This window comes from Salvelinus sp. IW2-2015, linkage group LG33 (genome assembly GCF_002910315.2).
Source record: "Salvelinus sp. IW2-2015 linkage group LG33, ASM291031v2, whole genome shotgun sequence".
Classification (NCBI taxonomy): Eukaryota; Metazoa; Chordata; class Actinopteri; order Salmoniformes; family Salmonidae; genus Salvelinus; species Salvelinus sp. IW2-2015.
The window spans coordinates 9,091,091-9,114,531 of NC_036872.1; the positions used below are offsets into that span (position 1 = coordinate 9,091,091).

A 23,441-nucleotide genomic window follows, 5' to 3' on the forward strand; every position below is an offset into this window, starting at 1 on the left:
TAAGTTGTGTGTTGTTCACTGACAAATACTGTTTACTGTCTATAAAGAAAGCAAAAACTGGCAGCAGTTTATATTTATGTTATGCTAACCCACCTTGGCTATTTCTGGACTTCTGAAGTTTATAATCTTCCCAAACTCTTTGGCATGAAACACAGACTTCACTCTCTCCTGAAACACACACAGGAAATAGTTTTTAGTTCAACACGACTTCTGAGAAATAGGGGGATGTACTGGTGAGATACTGTCGGCACTAGAACCTCTAAAACAGTCATTTTGAATGTATTGATTTTATTACTCTGCCATGTTTTAAAGTCATGTCCACCTCTGTCCTTGACTTGTCCTAAATAAGTCTGTAGAACACACTGCCCTTGTTAGAATCTTAACATCACAAACAGAACTGGAGTTTTAACCAGTTTTAGGAAGGCATGTCATTATTTGAATGGGTCCCCCCCCTCCTCCCGACAGCACGGCCTGCTCCACTCATTCTCCCGACATTGGAATAGAGCTCCCTCCCGCTGTGCAAAACAAGGCACATGCACAGCCGTTGTACTGAGGAATGACAAGACAGCACTCACACTTTACCAAAGCAAGTCAAGAAATAACATCACTGTCATGAGCACCATGCAGCCAACAGTTGCCATCGACGGGGACACGTTAAGAGAAAACGGGATACTACGACGCGCTACAACCAAGCAAAGGCATGTCAATATTACATAATACGCATCGCCATATATAGATCAACGTATGTGACGCATTATGCTCTTCTGTATAAACACGTGTTGTTTTTCCTATGGGAAAATCAATGCTCATGTTTTACTACTCTATACTGTTCCATAGGATGGTGTGTATGTTTTGGCTTAGAAGGCACGGCTGTACTCTGAAATGAGGCACCCGCCGGCTGGCCTGTTGCTGTTTTCTATAACTGGCTTGACTTGGCTGCTATCAACGCACAAGTGTTGTACAAGCAGTGCATCAACGACACCATGCCCAGGAGAGACTTCATCATGAGTCTGGCATACGGGCTACGTGACAGAGACATGGGGGCCAAGGCAGCAGCAAAGATTCCACACGAGCCAAATTGCGCACCGCTCCCAGGGGTGGAGACAGCGCCAGGTGGCCAGACGCACAAAGAACAGAACCCAAGACAGCTGTTTGTGGGAAGTGTTTCATGCAAGTGAAAGTGGTGCCATTGCCATTGATGCCATTGCTTAAAATGCAAACCATGTAAGCATGAGCTGACAATAATTGACTGCTGTCATATCAACACATTCATTATAAAACGCAATTATTGATTTTGTGCAGATTTTCACTAATTATCAAGCACATTTGGCGCTTATAATGATGTTTAGGTTACTCTTTTAATCATTTGACCGAGCGTATTGCTGACCTGGCTTTGTGGTTGGGGTATTTTGTAAAAAAACAAAAAAAACACATGATTTCTGTTTCATAGTTGTAACAAAAGACCATGACTATAAAATTGATTGAACAGTTCAATTTGTGTTTTTACATATAGCCTACAGTAACAAACTAATGAAAATGCTATTTTATTATTATAAAATGTTACTTAATTAACGCCTTCATGAACACAACCAAATTATTATTTTACCAATAGCATATATGAAACGTATTAATTAGACTGTCAGAAAGTTGTAGTCAGAATGACTGCTCATTAGCTGGAAGGGGTGTTCCTCGAGGCCCAGCAGTTCTAGTGTTTATACAGAGGCACAAACAGTTTGGATGCAAATGAGTGAAGGGGTATTTCCTAGGCAGGCGTGAGTATCATGATGGTTGGAAACGGGAGTGGTTATTCAGATGGACATGATGAGCAGTTTGATAAAGGAGAGCTTCATATGGTAGTTAGTCATTTGTGTGTTCCTGTGTATGGATGACAATAAGCAGATGAGGATACCTTGGCCTCGATCCGAAGCCGCCTCCCTTCCACGATCATGGGCTCCTTGGTGAACTCGTCGAACAGATACTGCCACTCGCAGGTCAGCTGCCCAAATGTACCTTTGGTCACGAAAAAGATTCCCCTGGTGAAAGGCAAGAGAGGTAGAGCCTCAGAACATTCACTGACAGACAAGACGGTGACACAGGAAGTGAAACAGCAGCACTCTGTAGGTCACTGCAGTCCACTTTTAGAAACAAACCCCAGCCAGCCTCTTACCTTTTGGTGATCATCAGGAAATCAGACTCGTTCACTTTGGCGTGCGCAAAGTATCTGTACTTGGCGAACCTTCCATTTTCAATTTTCTAAAAAAGAAATATTAACTTATCAGGTTCTCTCAAACACATTTTTGGGAAAATATGCACACATTTATCAAATTGGGTATATAAAACACATATGCTACGCTAAGTCTACTGTTGATATGATACATAAACGAGTCACTCGGTACCTTTTTCCAAAGTTAGATTAAAATGGCTTCAGGATGTTGACCATTCACACAGGCTCTGGCAGATGATCTGATGGGTATTGTTACTGATCTACACCTACTTTCCCTCCTGATCTGACAACAACTTGTATACTGGACACATCCTAGTGTGTTTGATTACGTCCTTCCTTTCTCCCTTCTTTGAAGAAATTCTGACATGGCTGGAATGAAGAAAGCTGTGCTACAACAGTTGCTTACACATCAAATTGCATAAGATCAGTGATCACTTCAAGGGAACCAAGGTTGCTTTTAAAAATATTCAAAAACAGGGCCATCCTCTTTGACCCGGAGACATGTCAAACAGCATCTAAAATGTTCCACTGCGGTACACTGATACTTCCTTGAGTCCAATGTATACCTGTTATAGACCGATTATAAACTGCTCATAACAGCATGTTAATGAGTGTTGATGAAGTGAAGGGAAAAGGTAGGGATGAGAAGACGAAATAGATGTTTCAAAATGCACTTTATTCAGAAGGGAAGTGGTGCTGGCTATGAGTATATGACTGCGCGCATAGCAAGGACTCTTATGAAAGAGGGAGGGGCCAAAATGCCAAGAGGGAGGACGGCTGACAGACTATTGCATGAATCCAGTCCAGACCAATACAATAGATTTCATATTAACTTAAAGATGGAATCTGCATTAGGGGAAACAGCACCACTGTCCACCCCAGCACCTTTCTTATCGTTTTTGTTTTGTGGACAGAGGTGAGCATGCTAGCAGATACCCATAGACTTCCAGTCATTGTGCTAACGCTAGTTAGCATTGGCTTGCAAAACTACCTCCAACTTCCTTCATACTGGACACAGAGACATAAAAATAGTATCCACTAGTTCATCTGACTCTGGGGAAATAGATACAAAAATCCAGAAGTGTCCCTTTAAGGATTCCAGCTTTAATATGAATAATATCAACTTGCTCTAAAATAGAATATTCTGAATTATTTTCAGAACAAATATTATGATTGACGAGTCTCTTGGCTTTCTGACTCCTCCCCCTTACATGATAGGGTAGAAGGTTGGATGACAGAAGACAGTTAAAATAAGTAGAATTATGGTTTTACATGACAAAATGCAAGGGGTCCTGCAGCAGCAGAATCCTGAGAATACATGGGTGTTTAATAAAAACAATTGAAATACAGTGCACGTCTAGAGTTACCAAAAATTACGAACAGCCGAGAATGACAAATTGGCTGGCAGCTGGTTATTCGTGTTATTCGGGATGCATTGAATGTTAAAATATCCTGCTGGAGCAGGCTACTCCACATTGACTGACAACACATTAAAAGCTATGGAAGACCAAAGCATCAACTAGGACTTAGCAATTCCATTCTAGCTGTCATCATCATCATTGCCAGTCCTACTCCATTCAGTGAAGGCCACCCTTTTCTGTGGACATGACAAGAGAGAAGACAAAGCCAATGTCAGAACAGACAAGCCCGTCTCTAATAATCTCTAGCGCTACAAAAACATCTAGTTTCCATTGAAGCAAATGATCACATTTCACCAATTAAAAACGCCAGTACAGTGGTAACAGTGCAGCTTCAAGATAAACTACGAAAGACCAAAGCATTAACTAGTGCTTATCAATTCCATTCTACTTGTTATCATCCACATCAACAATAGTAACAATAACACATTTGATATGTATAGCGCTTGTTCATCATCATCATCACTGACAGTTCTACTCCCTTCAGTGAAGGCCACCGTTTTCTGTGGACATGACAAGAGAGAAGACAAAGCCAATGTCAGGACAGACAGACACACGCACATACAGACAGAGACAGAGAGACAGACACTACTATTAAATCTCCAGCTCTACGGATATCTTGTTTTTTTGCATTGAATAAAATGACGACGTCACTTCAGCATTCTCAGTGACACATCAATACAGAAGTACAGTACAGCTTCAAGATGATCTGTTAGTACTCAAGCTACAGCTAGAAACCACAAGTATAGTGACCCCACAACCACACTACAGCCAACACCTCAATGCCTTGGCTCACTACAGCTTCTGCTCACGACGGTCCCATTCCACTACGGCCCTACAGGCCACTGACAAGAGTTGGGTCCATTCCATTTAAACTCAGAGTCAAATTGAATTGACTGAATTGAAATGGAATTGGCCACAACTCCGGTCATGTTCCTGCTCGACTACATTGCAGACGTGTGCCCGATTTTACAACGCCTGGATAGGTTATTTAACATATCAGCTAACCACGTCATATGATATAGCAATCTGATGCCCGACTGCACAGTCCATGACGTGGAATGCAACCATTGGTTTATGCAACGCAACGCATGCGTATCTAGTCGGGCAAGAACTCGACCTCTGCCATTTACATCACTAAGTGGGACTCACACACAGAGAGCTACAACAGCCATACGGCTATGGGAGAACTTTAGAGCAGGTGGGTGAAAGCACATAATCACAGGATGAAAGAGATAATGACGATGAAAATCTATCGGGACTGAGAAGCAATAAGGGGTTGAGAAGTGGAGCGAGAGATGGAGAGCAAGGGGGTGTTTCTATGTGAGGCCACACTCATTAACATGAACCCTGACCTCAGGGTCGTGTTCATTAGGACACGAGAGCCAAAACTTTTTCAAAAGTTTTGCAACAGAAAACAAAGATGAGCGTTTCTTATTGGACAGGTTCATGTAGTCCCTTCCCGATGTCAGTTTTTTTTCTTCCATTTGGTGCCTAATGAACACCACCCAGGTCAGGGGAGCCATCTGTTTAGAGGACATAAGGGTTAGTTTTGTTTCCCCGAGAATTCCTGTTACCTGTAGCATCTGGCTGCCGATGCCCTCTCTTTCCTTGTATGGTCGGATGACCCCGTCCTCGTGGATGAAGCGAGGCGGACGCAGACTCTCCACATCCTGGGACGTCTCAGCCGCCCTCTTGATGCCCTGGAAGGTGCTGCTGGCCATGTCGATGATGCCTCCAGTGGGTCTGGCCACAGCACCCACTAGCCCCTTGCCCACACCCTTAAAGAAGCCCGCCGCACCCTCCTTCTGAGCACCTTTAATGGGCTTGGTGACAATCCCTGTGATCCCACTGACAAAGCCCTGAGACGTAGAAAAGGCGAGTGTTACAGACAGAGCAGCAGAGTTGAGAGAGAATCGGCCTGAGAGACTGTTTCTACTGCTCAGCTATACTGGTTGTGTTCAATTGACAACAATGCTCATCTTCAATTTTGCTATGTTGGGTCCTACTGAACAGGTCCCGGTTGTGCTGGTGTTGCTGGGTCAGACTATCAGAGACCAGTTAGGCTGTACTGGTGTTAGCATACTATAGTAGGTCAGACTCACAGACACCAGTCCTTTGCCTCCGCGGGTCAGGCCCTCTCTCAGGCCGCTAGGCTGCTTGTTAATGGCCTCCCGTCTCTTCTGCTGGTACTCCTCGTCCATCGTCATGGCAGCCACACCCTTCGCCATGGCGCCTGTGATCCTGGAGGCAGCGCCCGCAATGCCACCTGGGAGAGGGGACAGCGTGAACACACAGTGGAGAAGAAGAGAGAGGGGCCAAGTAGATAGGAGAGAGAAGAGAGAGATATGTCAGGGGGGGAACACAGTTAAGTCGGAAGTGGAGGGATGGCAATGAAGGAACTAAAGAGAATCAAGGTTGGCAGAAAAGAGATGAGCGAGAGCATTACTTACCTACTGCTCCTCCTACCAGCGCTTTCACCCCCAGCGCCATACCCTCCACAAACTCCTCTGGCCCCTGGATAGCTCCCTGGGGAAGCCCAAAACAGAGTTACTCAGATACATGCCATCTACATGGATAACTACCGCACTGTGTCAAGTATTACACATCCATACTGGTAGTGTTCGGTGCTACAAGGGATTTAGCACCTACCTGGTGTGGTTCATATTGGTTGTACTGTGGTCTCACCTGATAGGGCTCGTAGAAGAATGCCTCCACTCCCTCCGACAGACCTCTAATGAGTCCAAAGGGGTTTCCCAGCACGTCCAAGCCCAACACCAGCACATACATCTGCTTTATCGCCTGGGACACAGATGAGAACACGGCTCAGTCGTGTATCATAGTAACTCAATGAGTTGTTAGAAAGGGGAATCCTAACATGAGGAACCTGGATTGAACTAACATTTTTCACATGAATCATTAATTGAAGTGGGAACATTTGCGTTGGACGTGCACATTTTCAGTTAGGATTTGGCCATTAGAGCCCACTTGGAGTGGAATGTGTGTGAGACGTTACCTGTTTCGAGTAGTGTCTGATGACCTCCCATTGTAGTTGCTGGCGAGTGCGAAACTGGAAGGTCAGCTCGAAGAAGGCCAATCTAGGGAAGTTGCAGAAAATTACTTTGGGTCAGACACTAGCGTAAATGTATACAAAAAAAGGACATGGTTGAATAAAGCCTTGCCATAAGCAAATAATTAACATTAAGAGGTTTTGTAGAGTCTCTGTATGGTTTGTGTGTGTGTGTGTGTGTGTGTGTGTGAGAGCGAGCCATTGCCATTTCACATGATACATTCTACTCTGGTTAAGTCACTATTTCCTATATTCTCAGAGTTGACCCTGAGTTGGCTCTAGAAAATGTCTCCTCCATATTTATTCCCCTGGCAGATGAACACACCCTATTAAACAATTCAGAGTCAAAAGATAGAAAACCAAGGGTTAGCTCTTCGGGGCCATCTGAGCTCATTCAGATGAATCAGGTCTGGGCCAAAGAAAGAAAACCTGACTTTAGTGCACTGGAAATCTTTCAGACAATTTAGAAAACAGACTTACTATCTCAAGTAAGAAAGCCAAATCAAGCCCCATCTCTGACTTCTGGTGATTCTTCAAAATTGTGGAAAACAAACGCACAGAAGCGTACAAATTCCTCTTTTTCCCTGCCATGCAAGTTGTCTGACTGGCATCACAACTGAGAAGAATGGGATAAGCGATGCTTTTATTCATCATTTTATCATCATCGACAGGCTTTTTATTTGAGAGAAACGGTGGTTTAATTGACCCTAGTCGGTCGATCAACTGCTCTTCCCTCTGCCAGCCCTTAACAGATTCACTAGAAGTTGAATCAGCTTTCATTTCAACAATTTACTATCTGTCATGTGCTAGATGCCTTGCTTAAGATTGATGTAAAACAAATACACGGGGGCTGAAATGCTTGTTCCAGTTTTAATGCAGCCCTCTGCCCCCCTGATTGCTGAATGATTAACCTGTATTTTTAACCTGACGATTATATCTGGTACTATCCTCGAGCTTTTGAAGGCGGCCCGTGTACTACCCCTTCAAAAGGTGGTGACCCTTGTGAACTAAATAAAATGTAAAAAAATTAAATCGCCTTATTTCGAAACTTTCTTGCCTAGCGAAAATCTTAGAATCCTTGATTAATTCTCAGCTAAGATTATTCTTATATTTGAAATGTATTCTAAATGTACATCAGTCAGGTTTTAGACCAGGTCATGCCACTAGCTCTGCTGCATCCCTAGTTGTACTGTACGGATAAAAGGCAACATTGTGCTGCCCTCTTCATTGACCTGTCAAAGGCTTTCGTTACGGTTGATCACTCACTGCTAATCTAAAGGTTTTCCTCAATTGGCCTAGACCAGGCTGTATCTACTGATGGTGTTAAAAAATCAGGCTTCCTGGATATTACGAAAGGTGTCCTGAAGGGGTCAATTCTGGGTCCTGTACTTTTTACTGTTTACACTAACAATATTGATTTTTAACCTGCACTTGTATGCCAATGATACTGTTTTGTATGCTATTGCCCTGACTGTTGACCAGACTCTATCTGAACTACAGTCTGCTTTCATTATATTACATAATAACTTTGACCTGAAATTAGTATTGAATGCAGGTAAAACTAAGTATACATTATTTTCTGGAGCAGATAAATATACCTCTGATGATTTAAGCATACAGTGGTACTTCCTTTAAAGGTTGCGTCATACGGCAGCACGCAGAATTCTATGGCACGTTATTAAGATGCCAGCCATTGTTACCATTAATGCTAGTTAGTGCTAGTTTTATGTCAGAACACAGTATATGGGATTGATTGGAAGATATTTAGCTTAATTAATTAGACTAATATTATGGTGCTTCTATCCCAAGAAAAACAAAACCCTCAGGGTTTTCATTCGGATGGAACGTAAAATATGGCGCTGTATAACGTGACGGTCTGGAGAAGACTACAGTACTAAGAGCATAACATTTCCACACCCTAATTGTAGTCTAACCAATACCCAAAAGGAGATTCAGTGAAAATAAACATCTAATTGATTTATCAAGACCAGTCCCCATGCTTGTCTCAGAGCAGCACGAAACAGTGCTAAAATAGTTGTAGGCTATTGCTTCAAATCCTATTGCTTCTAACTTCAATATGCTTTTTAAATAAATAAGACCTACACTTTTAACAGCACATTACTCAACACTAGTGAGACATCTCGCCTACAGTAGGCCTACAGTATATCTACAAATATATTTTTTTTCAATGACGTGACTCTCAGCCAATAATTAGATTTTGAGGATTGGAGAATTCAAAATTAATATATAAGGGGCATATCTGATCTGTGAGAATATCTAAGGGGCTTTTATTAGAGGTGGACTGATTATGATTTTTCAACGCCGATACCGATTATTGGAGTACCAAAAAAAAACAATAACGATTAAAATGGCCGATATATATATATATATATACACACACACAGTGCGGAGAACAAGTATTTGATACACTGCCGATTTTGCAGGTTTTCCTACTTACAAAGCATATAGAGGTCTGTAATTTTTTATCATAGGTACACTTCAACTGTGAGAGACGGAATCTAAAACAAAAATCCAGAAAATCACATTGTATGATTTTTAAGTAATTCATTTGCATTTTATTGACATGACATAAGTATTTGATACATCAGAAAAGCAGAACTTAATATTTGGTACAGAAACCTTTGTTTGCAATTACAAAGATCATACGTTTCCTGTAGTTCTTGACCAGGTTTGCACACACTGCAGCAGGGATTTTGGCCCACTCCTCCATACGACCTTCTCCAGATCCTTCAGGTTTCGGGGCTGTCGCTGGGCAATGCGGACTTTCAGCTGGGTTCAGGTCTGGGTTCATTGGTTCAGGTCTGGAACTGGCTAGGCCACTCTAGGACCTTGAGATGCTTCTTACGGAGCCACTCCTTAGTTGCCCTGGCTGTGTGTTCGGTCATTGTCATGCTGGAAGACCAGCCACAACCCATCTTCAATGCTCTTACTGAGGGGAGGAGGTTGTTGGCCAGATCTCGCGATACATGGCCCATCCATCCCCTCAATACGGTGCAGTCGTCCTGTCCCCTTTGCAGAAAAGGATCCCAAAGAATGATTTATCTACCTCCATGCTTCACGGTTGGGATGGTGTTCTTGGGTTGTACTCATCCTTCTCTTTCTCCAAACACGGCGAGTGGAGTTTAGACCAAAAAGCTATATTTTTGTCTCATCAGACCACATGACCTTCTCCCATTCCTCCTCTGGATCATCCAGATGGTCATTGGCAAACTTCAGACGGGCATGGACATGCGCTGGCTTGAGCAGGGACCTTGCGTGCGCTGCAGGATTTTAATCCATGACGGCGTAGTGTGTTTACTAATGGTTTTCTTTGAGACTGTGGTCCCAGCTCTCTTCAGGTCATTGACCAGGTCTGCCGTGTAGTTCTGGCTGATCCCTCACCTTCCCATGATCATTGATGCCCCACGAGTGAGATCTTGCATGGAGCCCCAGACCGAGGGTGATTGACCGTCATCTTGAACTTCTTCCATTTTCTAATAATTGCACCAACAGTTGTTGCCTTCTCACCAAGCTGCTTGCCTATTGTCCTGTAGCCCATCCCAGCCTTGTGCAGGTCTACAATTTTATCCCTGATGTCCTTACACAGCTCTCTGGTCTTGGCCATTGTGGAGAGGTTGTAGTCTGTTTGATTGAGTGTGTGGACAGGTGTCTTTTATACAGGTAACGAGTTCAAACAGGTGCAGTTAATACAGGTAATGAGTGGAGAACAGGAAGGCTTCTTAAAGAAAAACTAACAGGTCTGTGAGAGCCGGACTTCTTACTGGTTGGTAGGTGATCAAATACTTATGTCATGCAATAAAATGCAAATGAATTACTTAAAAATACAATGTGATTTTCTGGATTTTTGTTTTAGATTCCGTCTCTCACAGTTGCAGTGTACCTATGATAAAAAATTACAGACCTCTACATGCTTTGTAAGTAGGAAAACCTGCAAAATCGGCAGTGTATCAAATACTTGTTCTCCCCACTGTATATATAAAAAAATATATATATATATTTTGGAGATTTCGTTTTCAAAGTGTCTTAGACCGCTGCGCCACTCGGGCGCTGTACAATGTGACCGGTCGGGAGTAGACTACAGTACTACAGTAAGAGCAAAATAATCCTAACATTTCCACACACTAATTGTAGTCTAAGTTTCTCTAAGAATAAAAACCTTAGTGTAACAACAGTTTTAGTAAGTAACACTGAAGTCGTGCACAATTATCAGTTCCTATTTGGTTGATGTCGCCCATTCATTGTCAGTTAGAGACACAGTAGCGCCTTGGGGCCCAAAAGCATAATCAGTGCTCTAACTCTCCCTTGCGCTGGTCTGGAGTGATGAAGTGGTGACGCAGCCTACCGTACTAAACCACAAATTACCTCTAAATCCCGCTGCATAATCTCAAAACCTTTAGTGGAGCAACCACTGTATGTACTTTGGATGGTGTCTACAATATTAATGTCCCTTATTACAAATATCTGGGCATCTGGATAGATGAAAAGCGGTCTTTCAAAAATAAAATTGATGAGTTAGTTAAGAAACTGAGAATAAAAATGGGCTTCTATAGAAATAAGCCCTGCCTCTCGCTAAATAGTAAAGAGCAGATTATTCAGTCAACGTTCCTATCGGTCCTAGACGATGGCGACATCATCTATATGAACGCACTTCATTAAAGCAGTTCGAGGCAGTTTATCATAGCGCACTGCGCTTTTTTACGGGCGCCAATTTTGGCTCTCTTATCGTTTTGACGTGACGTACAGTAGGTTGATACATTGCCATGTTCTCATTTATAAATCCCTTTTACAAAAACTCCCACTGTACCTAATATCTTTACTAAACTTTAGACATACGAGTTACCACACCAGGTGTCAGGGATGGTTAACTCTGGGAATTCCTTTGGTCTCTACTGAGTTACGTACATCAGGTACATCATCATTCTTGCTCCTTATTTGTGAAACAATCTTCAAAATGTTCTTAAATGTGATGTTCTGGTGCCTCTAGTGTAATTCAGAAAGCTGATTGAGGACCTTATTACTGATGAATATGTTTGTTTTTTATGACCGTGTTGTTCTTTCTGCTTGCGTTTCATATTTATGTGTGTATTTTCTGTAATTCAGGGCTCATCTGCTTGGTCTCAGTATGACTCCCTGATAAATTAAAAGGTTAAATAAAACAAAAGTGTATGTGTACATACTTGAAGACGACATCCTGCACGTCAGTGAGGGTTGCTCCGATGCTTTTCAGCAGCAGATTGAGGGACTGGACAGGGATGATCTCGGTCTCCCTCTTCTCCTTGTTACCATCCTCTCCTCCAGAACTCAGAGAGAAACTCAGGTGCAGCTGCCAAACAAACATGCCTCATAGATAGATCATCCCTAGGGCAGTTTTCCTAACCCGATGATGTGACCAGGAAAAAGTCCAAGCCCATACGTTTTTACTGGTCAGAAGCCCTTACTATGGTACATACTTGGTCAGTAACACTTCGTTACAATTGCTAGGCCATTTAGTCATGGTTTGTCCTAAATGCAATTTATAAACTTGTGGTTCGAGCACGGAATGCTGATTGGCTGACAGACGTGGTATATCAGACCGTATACCACGGGTATGACAAAACGTTGGTAACCAGTTTTTAATAACAATAAGGCACCTTGGGGGTTTGCGATATATGGCCAATATACCAAGGCTAAGGGATGTGTCCAGGCACTCAGCGATACGTTGTGCTTAAAAACAGCCCTTAGCCGTGGTATATTGGCCATCTACCACACCTACACGTGCCTTATTGCTTAAATAAAATACACAGTGAACGCACTGTGGTGACACCGAAGCTTACCTTGATAGGAGAGATGTGGAAGTACTCATAGAGACTGATAGGGGACGTGTCAGTGGCCGAGACGTCGTTGAGCTCTGTCTTCAGATACTCTATGTCCTTCTCAAACAACTCCACCTGAACACCACACACAGAGACAGACGAGAGATACAATGGTCTTAGCCCTGATAGGCTCTTTGCACATGCTAGTTCAATTTAGCTTTCTGGTTCGTTACGAACTCAGAAGCTAATTGAACTAGCATATGCAAAGAGCACCACTAGAGATTATTGAGGCTACTGTAATTGAGGTAGGTAGTGGGTTGTGGTAGTAATGTCGGGAGGTCAATTGTGGGGAAGAGAGATGGGGGTCTCACTCAACATTGTGCTGCCTTATTTATAGACCTTTCCAAGGCCTTACACACTGTTGACCATCAAATGTTGACCATCACATTCTCATTCAAAAGGTTAACTGAATTGGGCCTGGATCAGGCTTCTTGGAAGTGGTTTGAGAATGATCTGTCAGACAGGACACAATGTGTGATTTCTGATGGTGTTCAGTCTAGTTTCCTGGGTATTCTGAAAGGTGTACTGCAGGGGTCGGTATTGGGACCTGTTCTCTTGACTATTTCTATAAATTATATCAGTCTGTAAATATCAAGCTGTAATGCAGACAATACTGATATGTATGCCATCGCCCCAACTGTAGAACAGGTGTTGTTCGAGCTGCAATCTGACTTTGTTGCCTTACAAAAAGTCCTGGTTGGTTTAAAATGTGTACTTAATGTGGGTAAGACTAAATATATATATTGTTCTCTAATTCTCACAAAAATGTTTCAGATGGACTACATATTTATTCATTGAACGGTTCTCCCATCGATTGTGTTCCCGCCAATAATTATCCGGGCATTTGGATTGACAAGGATTTAACAAAATATATATATATAATAATAAAAAAACAGATGAAAAAAAAACAAAGATTTAAAGTGGGCTTATTTTTTAGAAATAGATCTAGATAATCCCTAAACAGCAAAAAGCAGATTGTACAGTCAACTTTCCTGACAGTTGTTGACTACGGTGACACCATTTAGCAGAACACAGCAGCCACTCTTAAACCTTTGTATAGCATTTACCATAGCGCCCTTACTTTCATCACAGGTAGGGCTGACCCCAATTAGTTGACTGATCGATTGTTTGGTCGTTAGGCTGTTGGTCGACCGAGATTGTTTTAGTCGAGCAGTAACAAATATATTTGCACCCATCTCAGTGAACTAATCCATTGCGGAGGCCGAGACTAAAAGCCAATTATTGCTTAATTCGAAAACATGGTCAGAAGCTCCATATGGAGGGTTTGACACAACTGCAGAGCCTCCAGAGGCCAAATCGAGCTCCGTACCGCATCACTATGTGCCTCCCAAACTCTAACAATGCGGAGGGCTCTGTGTAGCTCCGGATTAACAGGATTGGTTGACGGTAGGTGGGGGCGGTACGTCCAGTATCAACACAAACTCACTTGACAACAGCTCTGCACTGCTCCGCGAAGCACAAGTAGTATGAATGTCCTGACTTCTGATGAGGCCATTCTTGCCCTGACTTCTGCTGAGGCCATAAATGCTGCATGGCCAATGCAGACATTGGATTGACCATGGCTCAGATGTACAATGCACTTCTCGCTCTCCAGAACGCGTTCTCCTGCCAATTTTTGCAAATGTATTGTTTCATAACTTCATTGTGCAAATTGTTTGCATTTGATTGTTAGTGTATATCTTTTTGTACTTTTGACCCCTTTATCCTCCCCAATTTCGTGATGTATCCAATTGGTAGTTACAGTCTTGTCCCATCACTGCAACTCCCGTACGGACTCAGGAGAGGCAAAGGTTGAGAGCCATGCATCCTCCGAAACATGACCCTGCCAAGCCGCACTGCTTCTTGACACACTGCTTGCTTAACCCGGAAGATATGCCGCACCAATGAACAACTGGCGACCGAGCGCGAGGAGTCGCTAGAGCACGATGAGACAAGGACATCCCGGCAGGCCAAACCCTCACCTAACCCTGTGCCACTCGGGAGGCCTATCAATTCCTCATTAGGTATACAGTGCATTCGGAAAGTATTCAGACCCCTTGACTTTTTCAACGTTACAGCCTTATTCTAATTTGGATTACTTTATTTATTTTTTTACTCAATCTACAAACAAGACCACATACTGTCAAAGCAAAATCAGGTTCAGAATATTTTTTTATACATTTGCAAAATTAACTGAAATATCACATTTACATAAGTATTCAGACCCTTTACTCAGTACTTTGTTGAAGCACCTTTGGTAGTGATTACAGCCTTGAGTCTTGGGTATGATGCAAAATCTTTGCATACCTGTATTTGGGGAGTTTCTCCCATTCTTCTTTGCAGATCCTCTCAAGCTCTGTCAGGTTGGATGGGGAGCATCGCTGCACAGGTATTTTCAGTTCTCTCCAGAGATGTTCGATCAGGTCCAAGTCTGGGCTCTGGCTGGGCCACTCAAGGACATTCAGAGACTTGTCCCGAAGCCACTCCTGCGCTGTCTTGGCTGCGTGCTTAGGGTCATTGTCCTGTTGGAAGCTGAACCTTTGTCCCAGTCTGAGGTCCGGAGCAGTTTTTCATCAAGGATGAAGCTTTACTCCATCAATCCTGACTAGTCTTCCAGTCCCTGCCGTTGAAAAACACCCCCACAGCATGATGCAGCAACCACCATGCTTCACCATAGGGATGGTGCCAGGTTTCCCTCCCAGACGTGACACTTGGCATTCAGGCCAAAGAGTTCAATCTTGGTTTCATCAGACCAGAGATGCTTGAAAACAAAGATTTTAGTGTCCAACAAGCTTTCTCTACCCTTAACCTTGTTCTGACCACCTTTCCAAAACAAAGGTAATGTGGTTTGGTAAGAAGAATGCCCCTCTCCCCACAGGTGTGATTACTACCTCTGAGGGTTTAGAGCTTGAGGTAGTCACCTCATACAAGTACTTGGGAGTATGGCTAGATGGTACTGTCCTTCTCTCAGCACATATCAAAGCTGCAGGCTAAAGTTAAATCTTGACTTGGTTTCCTCTATCGTAATTGCTCCTCTTTCACCCCAGCTGCCAAACTAACCTTGATTCAGATGACCATCCTACCCATGCTAGATCACGGAGACAATTTATAGATCGGCAGGAAAGGGTGCTCTCGAGTGGCTAGATGTTCTTTACCATTCGGCCATCAGATTTGCCACCAATGCTCCTTATAGGACACATCACTGCACTCTATACTCCTCTGTATACCAGTCGCAAGACCCACTGGTTTACGCTTATTTATAAAACCCTCTTAGGCCTCACTCCCCCCTATCTGAGATATCTACTGCAGCCCTCATCCTCCACATACAACACCCGTTCTGCCCTGGGTCGATCATCTTTTCAGTTTGCTGCAGCTAGCGACTGGAACGAGCTGCAACAAACACTCACACTGGACAGTTTTATCTCAATCTCTTCATTCAAAGACTTAATCATGGACACTCTTACTGACAGTTGTGGCTGCTTTGTGTGATGTATTGTTGTCTTTACCTTCTTGACCTTGGTGCTGTTGACTGTGCCCAATAACGTTTGTACCATGTTTTGTGCTGCTACCATGTTGTGTTGCTACCATGTTGTTATGTTGTGTTGCTACCATGCTGTGTTGTCATGTGTTGCTGCCTTGCTATGTTGTCTTAGGGCTCTCTTTATGTAGTGTTGTGTTCTCTCTTGTTGTGATGCGTGTTTTGTTCTATATTTATATTGTATTTATTTTAATCCCAGGCCCTCGTCCCCGCAGGAGGTCTTTTGCCTTTTGGTAGGCCGTCATTGTAAAAAATAATATGTTCTTAACTGACTTGCCTAGTTAAATAAAGGTTAAATAAATTTTAAAAACATTTAAAAAAGGGTCAGAGTTGTTTAGGTGCTTTTTGGCAAACTTCAAGCGGACTGTCATGCCTTTTACTGAGGAGTGGCTTCCGTCTGGCTACTCTACCATAAAGGCCTGATTGGTGGAGTGCTGCAGAGATGGTTGTTCCATCTCCTCAGAGGAACTCTGGAGCTCTATCAAAGTGACCACCGGGTACTTGGTCACTTCCCTGACTAAGGCCCTTCTCCCCTGATTGCTCAGTTTGGCCGGACGGCCAGCTCAAGGAAGGGTCTTGGTGGTTCCAATCTTCTTCCATTTAAGAATGATGGAGGCCACTGTGTTCTTGGGGACATTAAATGCTGCAGAAATGTTTTGGTACTCTTCCCCAGATCTGTACCTCGACACAATCCTGTCTCGGAGCTCTACGGACAATTCCTTTGACCTCATGGCTTGGTCTTTGCTCTGACATGCAGTCAACTGTGGGACCTTTTATAGACAGGTGTGTGCCTTTCCAAATCATGTCAAAATCAATAGAATTTACAAAAGGTGGACTCAAAGTTATGGAAACATCTAAAGGGTGATCAATGGAAACAGGATATACCTGAGCTCAATTTTGAGTCTCATAGCAAAAGGGTCTGAATACTTAAGAAAATAAATGTTTATTATTTTTTTTATAAATTAGCAAACATTTCTAAAAAACAGTTTATGCTTTGTCATCATGGGGTCTTGTGAGTAGATTGATGAGAATGTTTAAAAAAAAACAATTTTAGAATAAGGCAATAACATAACAAAATGTGTAAAAAGTCAAGGGGTCTGAATACTTTCCGAATGCACTGTATCACCAGTAGTACATTCACCATTTATTCCTATAATTTCTAATCTATAATATTTGTTACTTTGGTTACGGTCCTTTCTTTTAATGCATTCAATATTATTATTCCAGTCTGCCTGTTTTCATTGTCAGAGTGGACACATTGTTTGCGGAGTGCACAATCTATGCTACACTTGTGAGAAACAAGTTTAGGATGATTTAATTCCATTTATGAGTTCCGTCAATTTAGTCATTGTCTTTTGTTTGGAGCGCTCCTGTCGATGTTGAGTAAGGATGAGCACACACAGAAGTGGGCCTATAGGCTACCTGGCCTGCTCGCCAACGTAATCATATAAAATTGCCCATTTGGGGATCTGATAGTATTTCTGATTGGCTTAACGCACCACCACTAATAACCTCTGGAGCTTCTCAAAGTAATGTTTTCTTCACCTCAAACAGCAGGAAAACAAAGTCTGTTTTTACATGCATTGAGAATTACAATAGTTCCTCAATGCATTTGAAAAAAAATTATAGTGCTCGCCCTTTCGATAACCACTCAGAGTGAAAGGGAAACATGTCATGCTCTGATCCAGCATTAACGTCATAAAATAGGCTTCTTATCAGTGTTTGACTTGGACTGAAATAGGTTCCGGTACTCATTTTGGGTGTGGTACTGTTTATATTTAGGTGCAGGAGCTCAACAATACTTTTGAGCTAATATTCTATAAGAGAAACAGGAGCTCAAGCAGTAGAACATTTGAGGTGCCGGTACTCAGCTCCGGTGAGCTCCTGCCCAAGTCAAGCACGGCTTCTTACCCCTTGCACAAATAGCCTACAGCTGTGTCTGTCCCGAGCTCACAGGCACAGGAAACTCTGAGGGCCCAGAATATTTTATACAATGTTGTAAGTTCACTAGCACAAGCTTCGGGCTAGACCCAAGTTTATACAATGTTTTAAGTTTGTTGCAGACAGACCATGTGTAGCCAATGTGATTTATAGGATATTTCTTTTTTAAAAACAGGATATTTTCTACCTGCAGGCTGCAATGTATTTATTTGTTGGCTTTATGTAGGCTATTTTTACATAGTTGGCAATAGAAGTTACTTTTTAGGTTCGTATCATTTTCATTTAGATTTGGATAGAATTTGATTAACCACATGACAATGAGCTATGAAGATCGGTAAAAGTGGTCAGATAAATTGTCATTCCACATGAGAAAAGGTTACCGACGACTCATGTGGCCTATTATCGGCAACTTCAGGAGAGTAATGCCAGAATCTGCAAAAGCCAGCTGGAACGGGAGGAGAATATATAGTTGGGTCAGGTTAAGTTTTGCCTTCTTCTGGTTATGTAGATCTGGTGCCCTCTTCAGGCAAAAAAAAGTCAGCTTAAAGCATCAGACAAGCTCAATTTATTTATTTAACCTTTATTTAACTAGGCAAGCCAGTTAAGAACAAATTCTTATTTTCAATGACGGCCTAGGAACAGTGGGTTAACTGCCTTGTTCAGGGGCAGAACGACAGATTTTCACCTTGTCAGCTCGGGGATTCAATCTTGCAACCTTTCGGTTACTAGTCCAACGCTCTAACCACTAGGCTACCTGCCGCCCCAAAGCATATAGTTGATTTTATTAAAACACATAGGGTGTCTATAAAATGGAAAAATACAAGTTTAAACATTTTGAGCAGTCGAAAGAACAGATTACTTTTGGTCGATCAAGATTATTTTGGGTCGGAGACAGCCCTAATCTAAGATTACAGTTTTTACAAAGCTCTACTACACAAGCTTCCGACTTACATAACTCGTGTTTTTATACTTCAACGACAAAGTTATCAAACCCGTTCACAGGGTTGGTTAACTCTTAAAGGTTCCTCGGGTCACCACCGAAATAGGAAATTCCGCTTTTAGTTTTAATGCACCTCCCCACTGGAACAATTTACAAAACTCATTACAAATGGATGTTCTGGTGCCGCTCGAGCAATATAAAAAGTGTTAATTGAGGACTTAGTGGCTGAGAAATGTAACCGTTGTTCTTCAATTTAGTGTTGTGACGTTATATTTGACATTGTATTGGATTGTTGCATTACTGTGATCAGGGCACCCTTGAGAATGAGACCCTTCTCTCAATGGGTTTTCCCCTGCATAAATAAAGAACAGTACAAATAAAAACCTGCTGCTCTGACGTCATCACGCTGGCATTCTCCGGAGTGAACAGATCCAAGACGGCATAGAGGAAGCCCAGGTCCAACTTCAGATCCATCTCCTGGATTAGCACCTTGAAATACCTGACCACAACATGCCAAGAAAGGGATGTTGTTATGTGTGGTTGAGAGAGAGATATGGAAAGAACATGAACTATAGCGATGGACTCACTTGATGCGTGAGATATCAGAGTGCCCGGCTGCCCTGGTAACAATGCTGATGTCGGTCAGAGGTTTGGGCTCTACAGGAGAGAGAGGAGCAGAAACACCCATCACGATGTATTTATCCAGAGTACCTCAGTAAAACAATGCCTATGGATGCGTCCCCAATCGCTCCTTTTGCCTATGTAGCTATTTACAAAATTAGACATCCTTAATAAAGATGAGCAAATATGACTATAATGAGCATGTATTGTATGCTCCAACATTTTTTGATAATTATATTATTTTATACTAATACAATTGCTCAGAGAAAGAGGTTTTGTTTAACAAGTAATACAAAAAAGATAGGTCAAAATGATTGACAGCCTGTTTTCAATACCTCACCTTGCGAGGGTAATGGCACTCGAGCATTTTTCTAAAATGTTTTGAGACTGGAGAACACATTGGGAGGGATCTTAGACCATATCTCCATACAGAATCTTTCCAGATGTCCACATGACATCATCTGCGCTTCTGGAGTGCCCTCTTCAATTCAATTCAAACCACAGGTTCTCAATGGGATTCAAGTCCGGAGACTGAGGTGGCAATTGCAAAATGTTGATTTGAACCATTTCTTTGTGGATATCGTCTTGCTCGTCTTGTTGTCATTTTTTGCTCATCTTTATCAAGGGTGTCAATTTTATACCCCACTGTATGCAAGTGTAAATGCACAACACAGAGAGACTTGGACAGAGCTTGGGACTGACCTGAGTCCATGGTGACAGACTTAGGTAGTTTTATAGGGTAGAAGACATATGGGAAGATTGCTCCAGGTAGCTGATTCTGGATCTGTGGAAAAACAAAAGCACTCAACAACAAAAAAATCCCTCCAACCATGTCTCCAATGGGTCAGCATGAAATCGTTTTAATTGAACGGTTGGCAAGATAAACAGTCAATGTAAAAACTCTATCGTATGGTTGGTGGTCGGGAGGGGACCCACCGTAGAGTTGGATAGAATGCACACTTTCCAACTCTCTGGGGACCCACCTGTATGCGGTTGATCTGGACACGGTAGGCACTCTGGCGGGCCGATACGCTGTACTCCACCTTCACCCCTGGCAGGAAGCTCCTCCTGATTGGAGCGTCATATGGCTGCATCATCCTCATGTCTTGCCCATTATGGGTTAGAGACACCTGATAACACAGTTAGACTTAGGACACACACACAACCGTGCTAGCAAAACTAGGAACAACGTCTACCTCTAGAATTTCTAAAGCTTTCAAGGGGGTGGTATGGTATATATGGTACCAGACAGAGGCATAGCCAGTTGCTGCCTGACCTGGAAGTTGTTCTCCAGGTCTAAGATGACGTTGTCCACTGGTCCACTCTCTGTGTACTCTTTGAAGTGGGTCTCCAGCAGCTCGGCATCTTTTCCACTTAGGGGTTTCCAGCGAGACTTCTTCTTTGGCTTGGACTCCCACACCACGTCTGAACTACACACACACACACACACAGGAGGAAAGCACACTGAACATGCTGCACTGAATTTGAAAAAGCATGTTCCCACAAAGTAGTCAACTGTAGCACAACCATACCATTGAGTGTATATACGGTGTTTGTATGTATGGTTACACATGTTTTGTGTGCGCACACACACACACACACACACACACACACACACACACACACACACACACACACACACACCTGGTAATACCGATGAAGGACACCTCCTGGCGGCTACTGTTGTTGACCAGGGAGACGCCCACGTCTTGCAGGGAGAGGATGATCTCCTGTTCAGCCAGCTCGGCCTTCTCACTCTCACACAGCAGCTTGTAGATGCGTCTGTCCTCAGTGAACAGCGCCACCCGCTGGAGGCCCTCGTAGAACGAGATAAGGTACAGCTTGCCCTCCTCGTTCACGTCCAACCGCAGGTCCTACACACGGAACAAGTGCCCATCAGATGGGAAGTAATGTGCGTTTCACTTTTAAGTTGCTCTTTTGCTTTGTAGCCACAGCCATAACTCACACAACACCAAAATTATATACCATATTAGCTTTTAATTGAGATTTCAGGGAACTAATGAGTCCAGGCAACAACAGTTGCTATCATTTGACAGTTGATTTGATTTCAACAATATATATCTTTCTGGTTATACTACGGTTTGCATTCTGTCTCACCACTGTGGCTGACATGCCAAAGCACCCAATCTTCTAATATTTTAACTGGGTATATATGTTGCTTCCCTTGTAAAACTGCTCAGCTCATCAAGCCAGTATAAGGGGTAAGAAAATTCAGTAACACTTAACTTTCTGGCAGACTTCGCTAATCCCTACACTAATCCTATTGAGGATTGGAGCCTTAATAAAAGTCTGATTAAAGCTTTGTGTGTGTATAATGACGGGCTAAGCCATATTAAGCAGCTGTTAAAACACTAAGCAGAAGATCCTAATCTATCGTTAAGTCTGACACCTGTGTGTCATATTGGTCTAAAGTACTTTATACAAGTGTGCGTCAAACTAATAAGAAACACTGATTTTTATACCAGATTTAACCGTAGTATCAATCCAAATGTTGCAGAATGTAACATTCCACCACCGTTAGAGCAAAAGGGGCGTAAATAGAACGCTGTGGTACGATACCTCTTCGCTCTTCAGCTCGCCGCTGTAGCTGCCACACTGCCAGGCCAGGGAGCGCGACCCAGTGGGCTCAGCCCAGGTGTAGTACATTGCCTTCCCGGGGCTTAGCTTGTCCTTCTCCTTCTGACTACTACTCACACACACACACACACACACACACACACGAGTTAGAAAGCACACACACAAGACCACCAGAACCCCACCAAGAGGAAGATAGACGACGGTCAGAAAAAAAAGCCGCGGTCATGAGAACGTAGCCACGTTACACAGCCCAGGCACCATGAAAAGAAACCCAAGAGCCCATTTGCAAATCAACACTATGGAGAGAAGAAATCTGACCCATTAATGGAGGTGTCGAGGCTACTATCCAATTTGATCATGTTGTCGTTCTTCCTCCAACAAACGAAAACAACCCCCCCCCTTCGATCAAAGAGAAAGAATGATTCAAATCATCATTATTGCAGAAGACACAGGGAAAGAGGAGGATGAAGAATGATTGGCAGGACTGTTGGGGTGGGGGGAACGGGGGGGGGGCAATGGAAATGGGGGCATGAGGGAAAATGGAAGGCGTATGGAAGCAGAGGTCGGATCCCATTGGCAGAGACCCATCCAAACAGCAGCAGCCAAAACTAAGTCCCACTATAAAAGCAAAGACCTGGAATTAAGGGGGAGGTCAAAGAGCAAATGGTCATGACACTGAAGCCGGAGCTCCTCCTTGATCACTCCACTTCCTGTAGTTTGGTCACTATCAAAATCAGATAACTTGGTCTGTTGAACCATACAGTGATATTAATGTAACGCAATATTTTTCAGCTTTTATAAAATGCACATTATCAATTTCCTTGTTGAGTGGCATGTAAAGGAGTAGATCCGGCTCAAACACCAAAATGGAAAGAAAAGCTCTTCCCGTACACCTTCGGTTACCTGGGGGTCCAGCTCTGTCCACACCCTGACCACAGCTCAACTATGAAACGGGAACACAGAGACCACATCCCCCACTGAATGTGTGCATGTTCAAATAGAGATCTACGGACCATGCCTTTTGCATTACGCATTTGAAGTTCCCCAATATGTCCACCCTTTCTGTGTCAGGGTCAGAGTGGGTGAGAGCAAGAACCCTTGTGGGGCAGGGTCCTGCTACCTGGGCTGGGTCTCCTCTACTGAGAAGGAGAGGCCGAGCAGCTCGTCTGCCACCCATTCTGATGAATCTCTCCGAAATCTGCCCGGCCAAGAGGTGTG

General features: G+C 43.1%; 1 protein-coding gene across 3 annotated transcripts in view; it reads right to left on the bottom strand.

Annotated features, from left to right (window-relative positions):
* Window positions 1-23,441, bottom strand: part of LOC111957899 (intermembrane lipid transfer protein VPS13A) — a 56,626-nt gene that overhangs the window by 2,139 nt on the left and 31,046 nt on the right. For 2 of the 3 annotated variants that reach the window (XM_070436917.1, XM_023978988.2), the window contains exons 52-69: window positions 23,344-23,421; window positions 22,206-22,332; window positions 21,270-21,499; window positions 20,902-21,055; window positions 20,609-20,755; window positions 20,328-20,409; window positions 19,592-19,661; window positions 19,389-19,503; window positions 12,547-12,660; window positions 11,911-12,056; window positions 6,659-6,740; window positions 6,331-6,444; window positions 6,096-6,171; window positions 5,748-5,911; window positions 5,220-5,504; window positions 2,168-2,253; window positions 1,910-2,033; window positions 94-168 (exon numbers count right to left, since the gene is read on the bottom strand). In XM_070436917.1, coding sequence (XP_070293018.1) covers window positions 94-168; window positions 1,910-2,033; window positions 2,168-2,253; window positions 5,220-5,504; window positions 5,748-5,911; window positions 6,096-6,171; window positions 6,331-6,444; window positions 6,659-6,740; window positions 11,911-12,056; window positions 12,547-12,660; window positions 19,389-19,503; window positions 19,592-19,661; window positions 20,328-20,409; window positions 20,609-20,755; window positions 20,902-21,055; window positions 21,270-21,499; window positions 22,206-22,332; window positions 23,344-23,421 — 2,269 coding nt within the window. The remainder of the gene's footprint in view (window positions 1-93; window positions 169-1,909; window positions 2,034-2,167; window positions 2,254-5,219; window positions 5,505-5,747; window positions 5,912-6,095; window positions 6,172-6,330; window positions 6,445-6,658; window positions 6,741-11,910; window positions 12,057-12,546; window positions 12,661-19,388; window positions 19,504-19,591; window positions 19,662-20,327; window positions 20,410-20,608; window positions 20,756-20,901; window positions 21,056-21,269; window positions 21,500-22,205; window positions 22,333-23,343; window positions 23,422-23,441) is intronic. The other variant, XM_023978989.2, reaches the window with a different exon arrangement.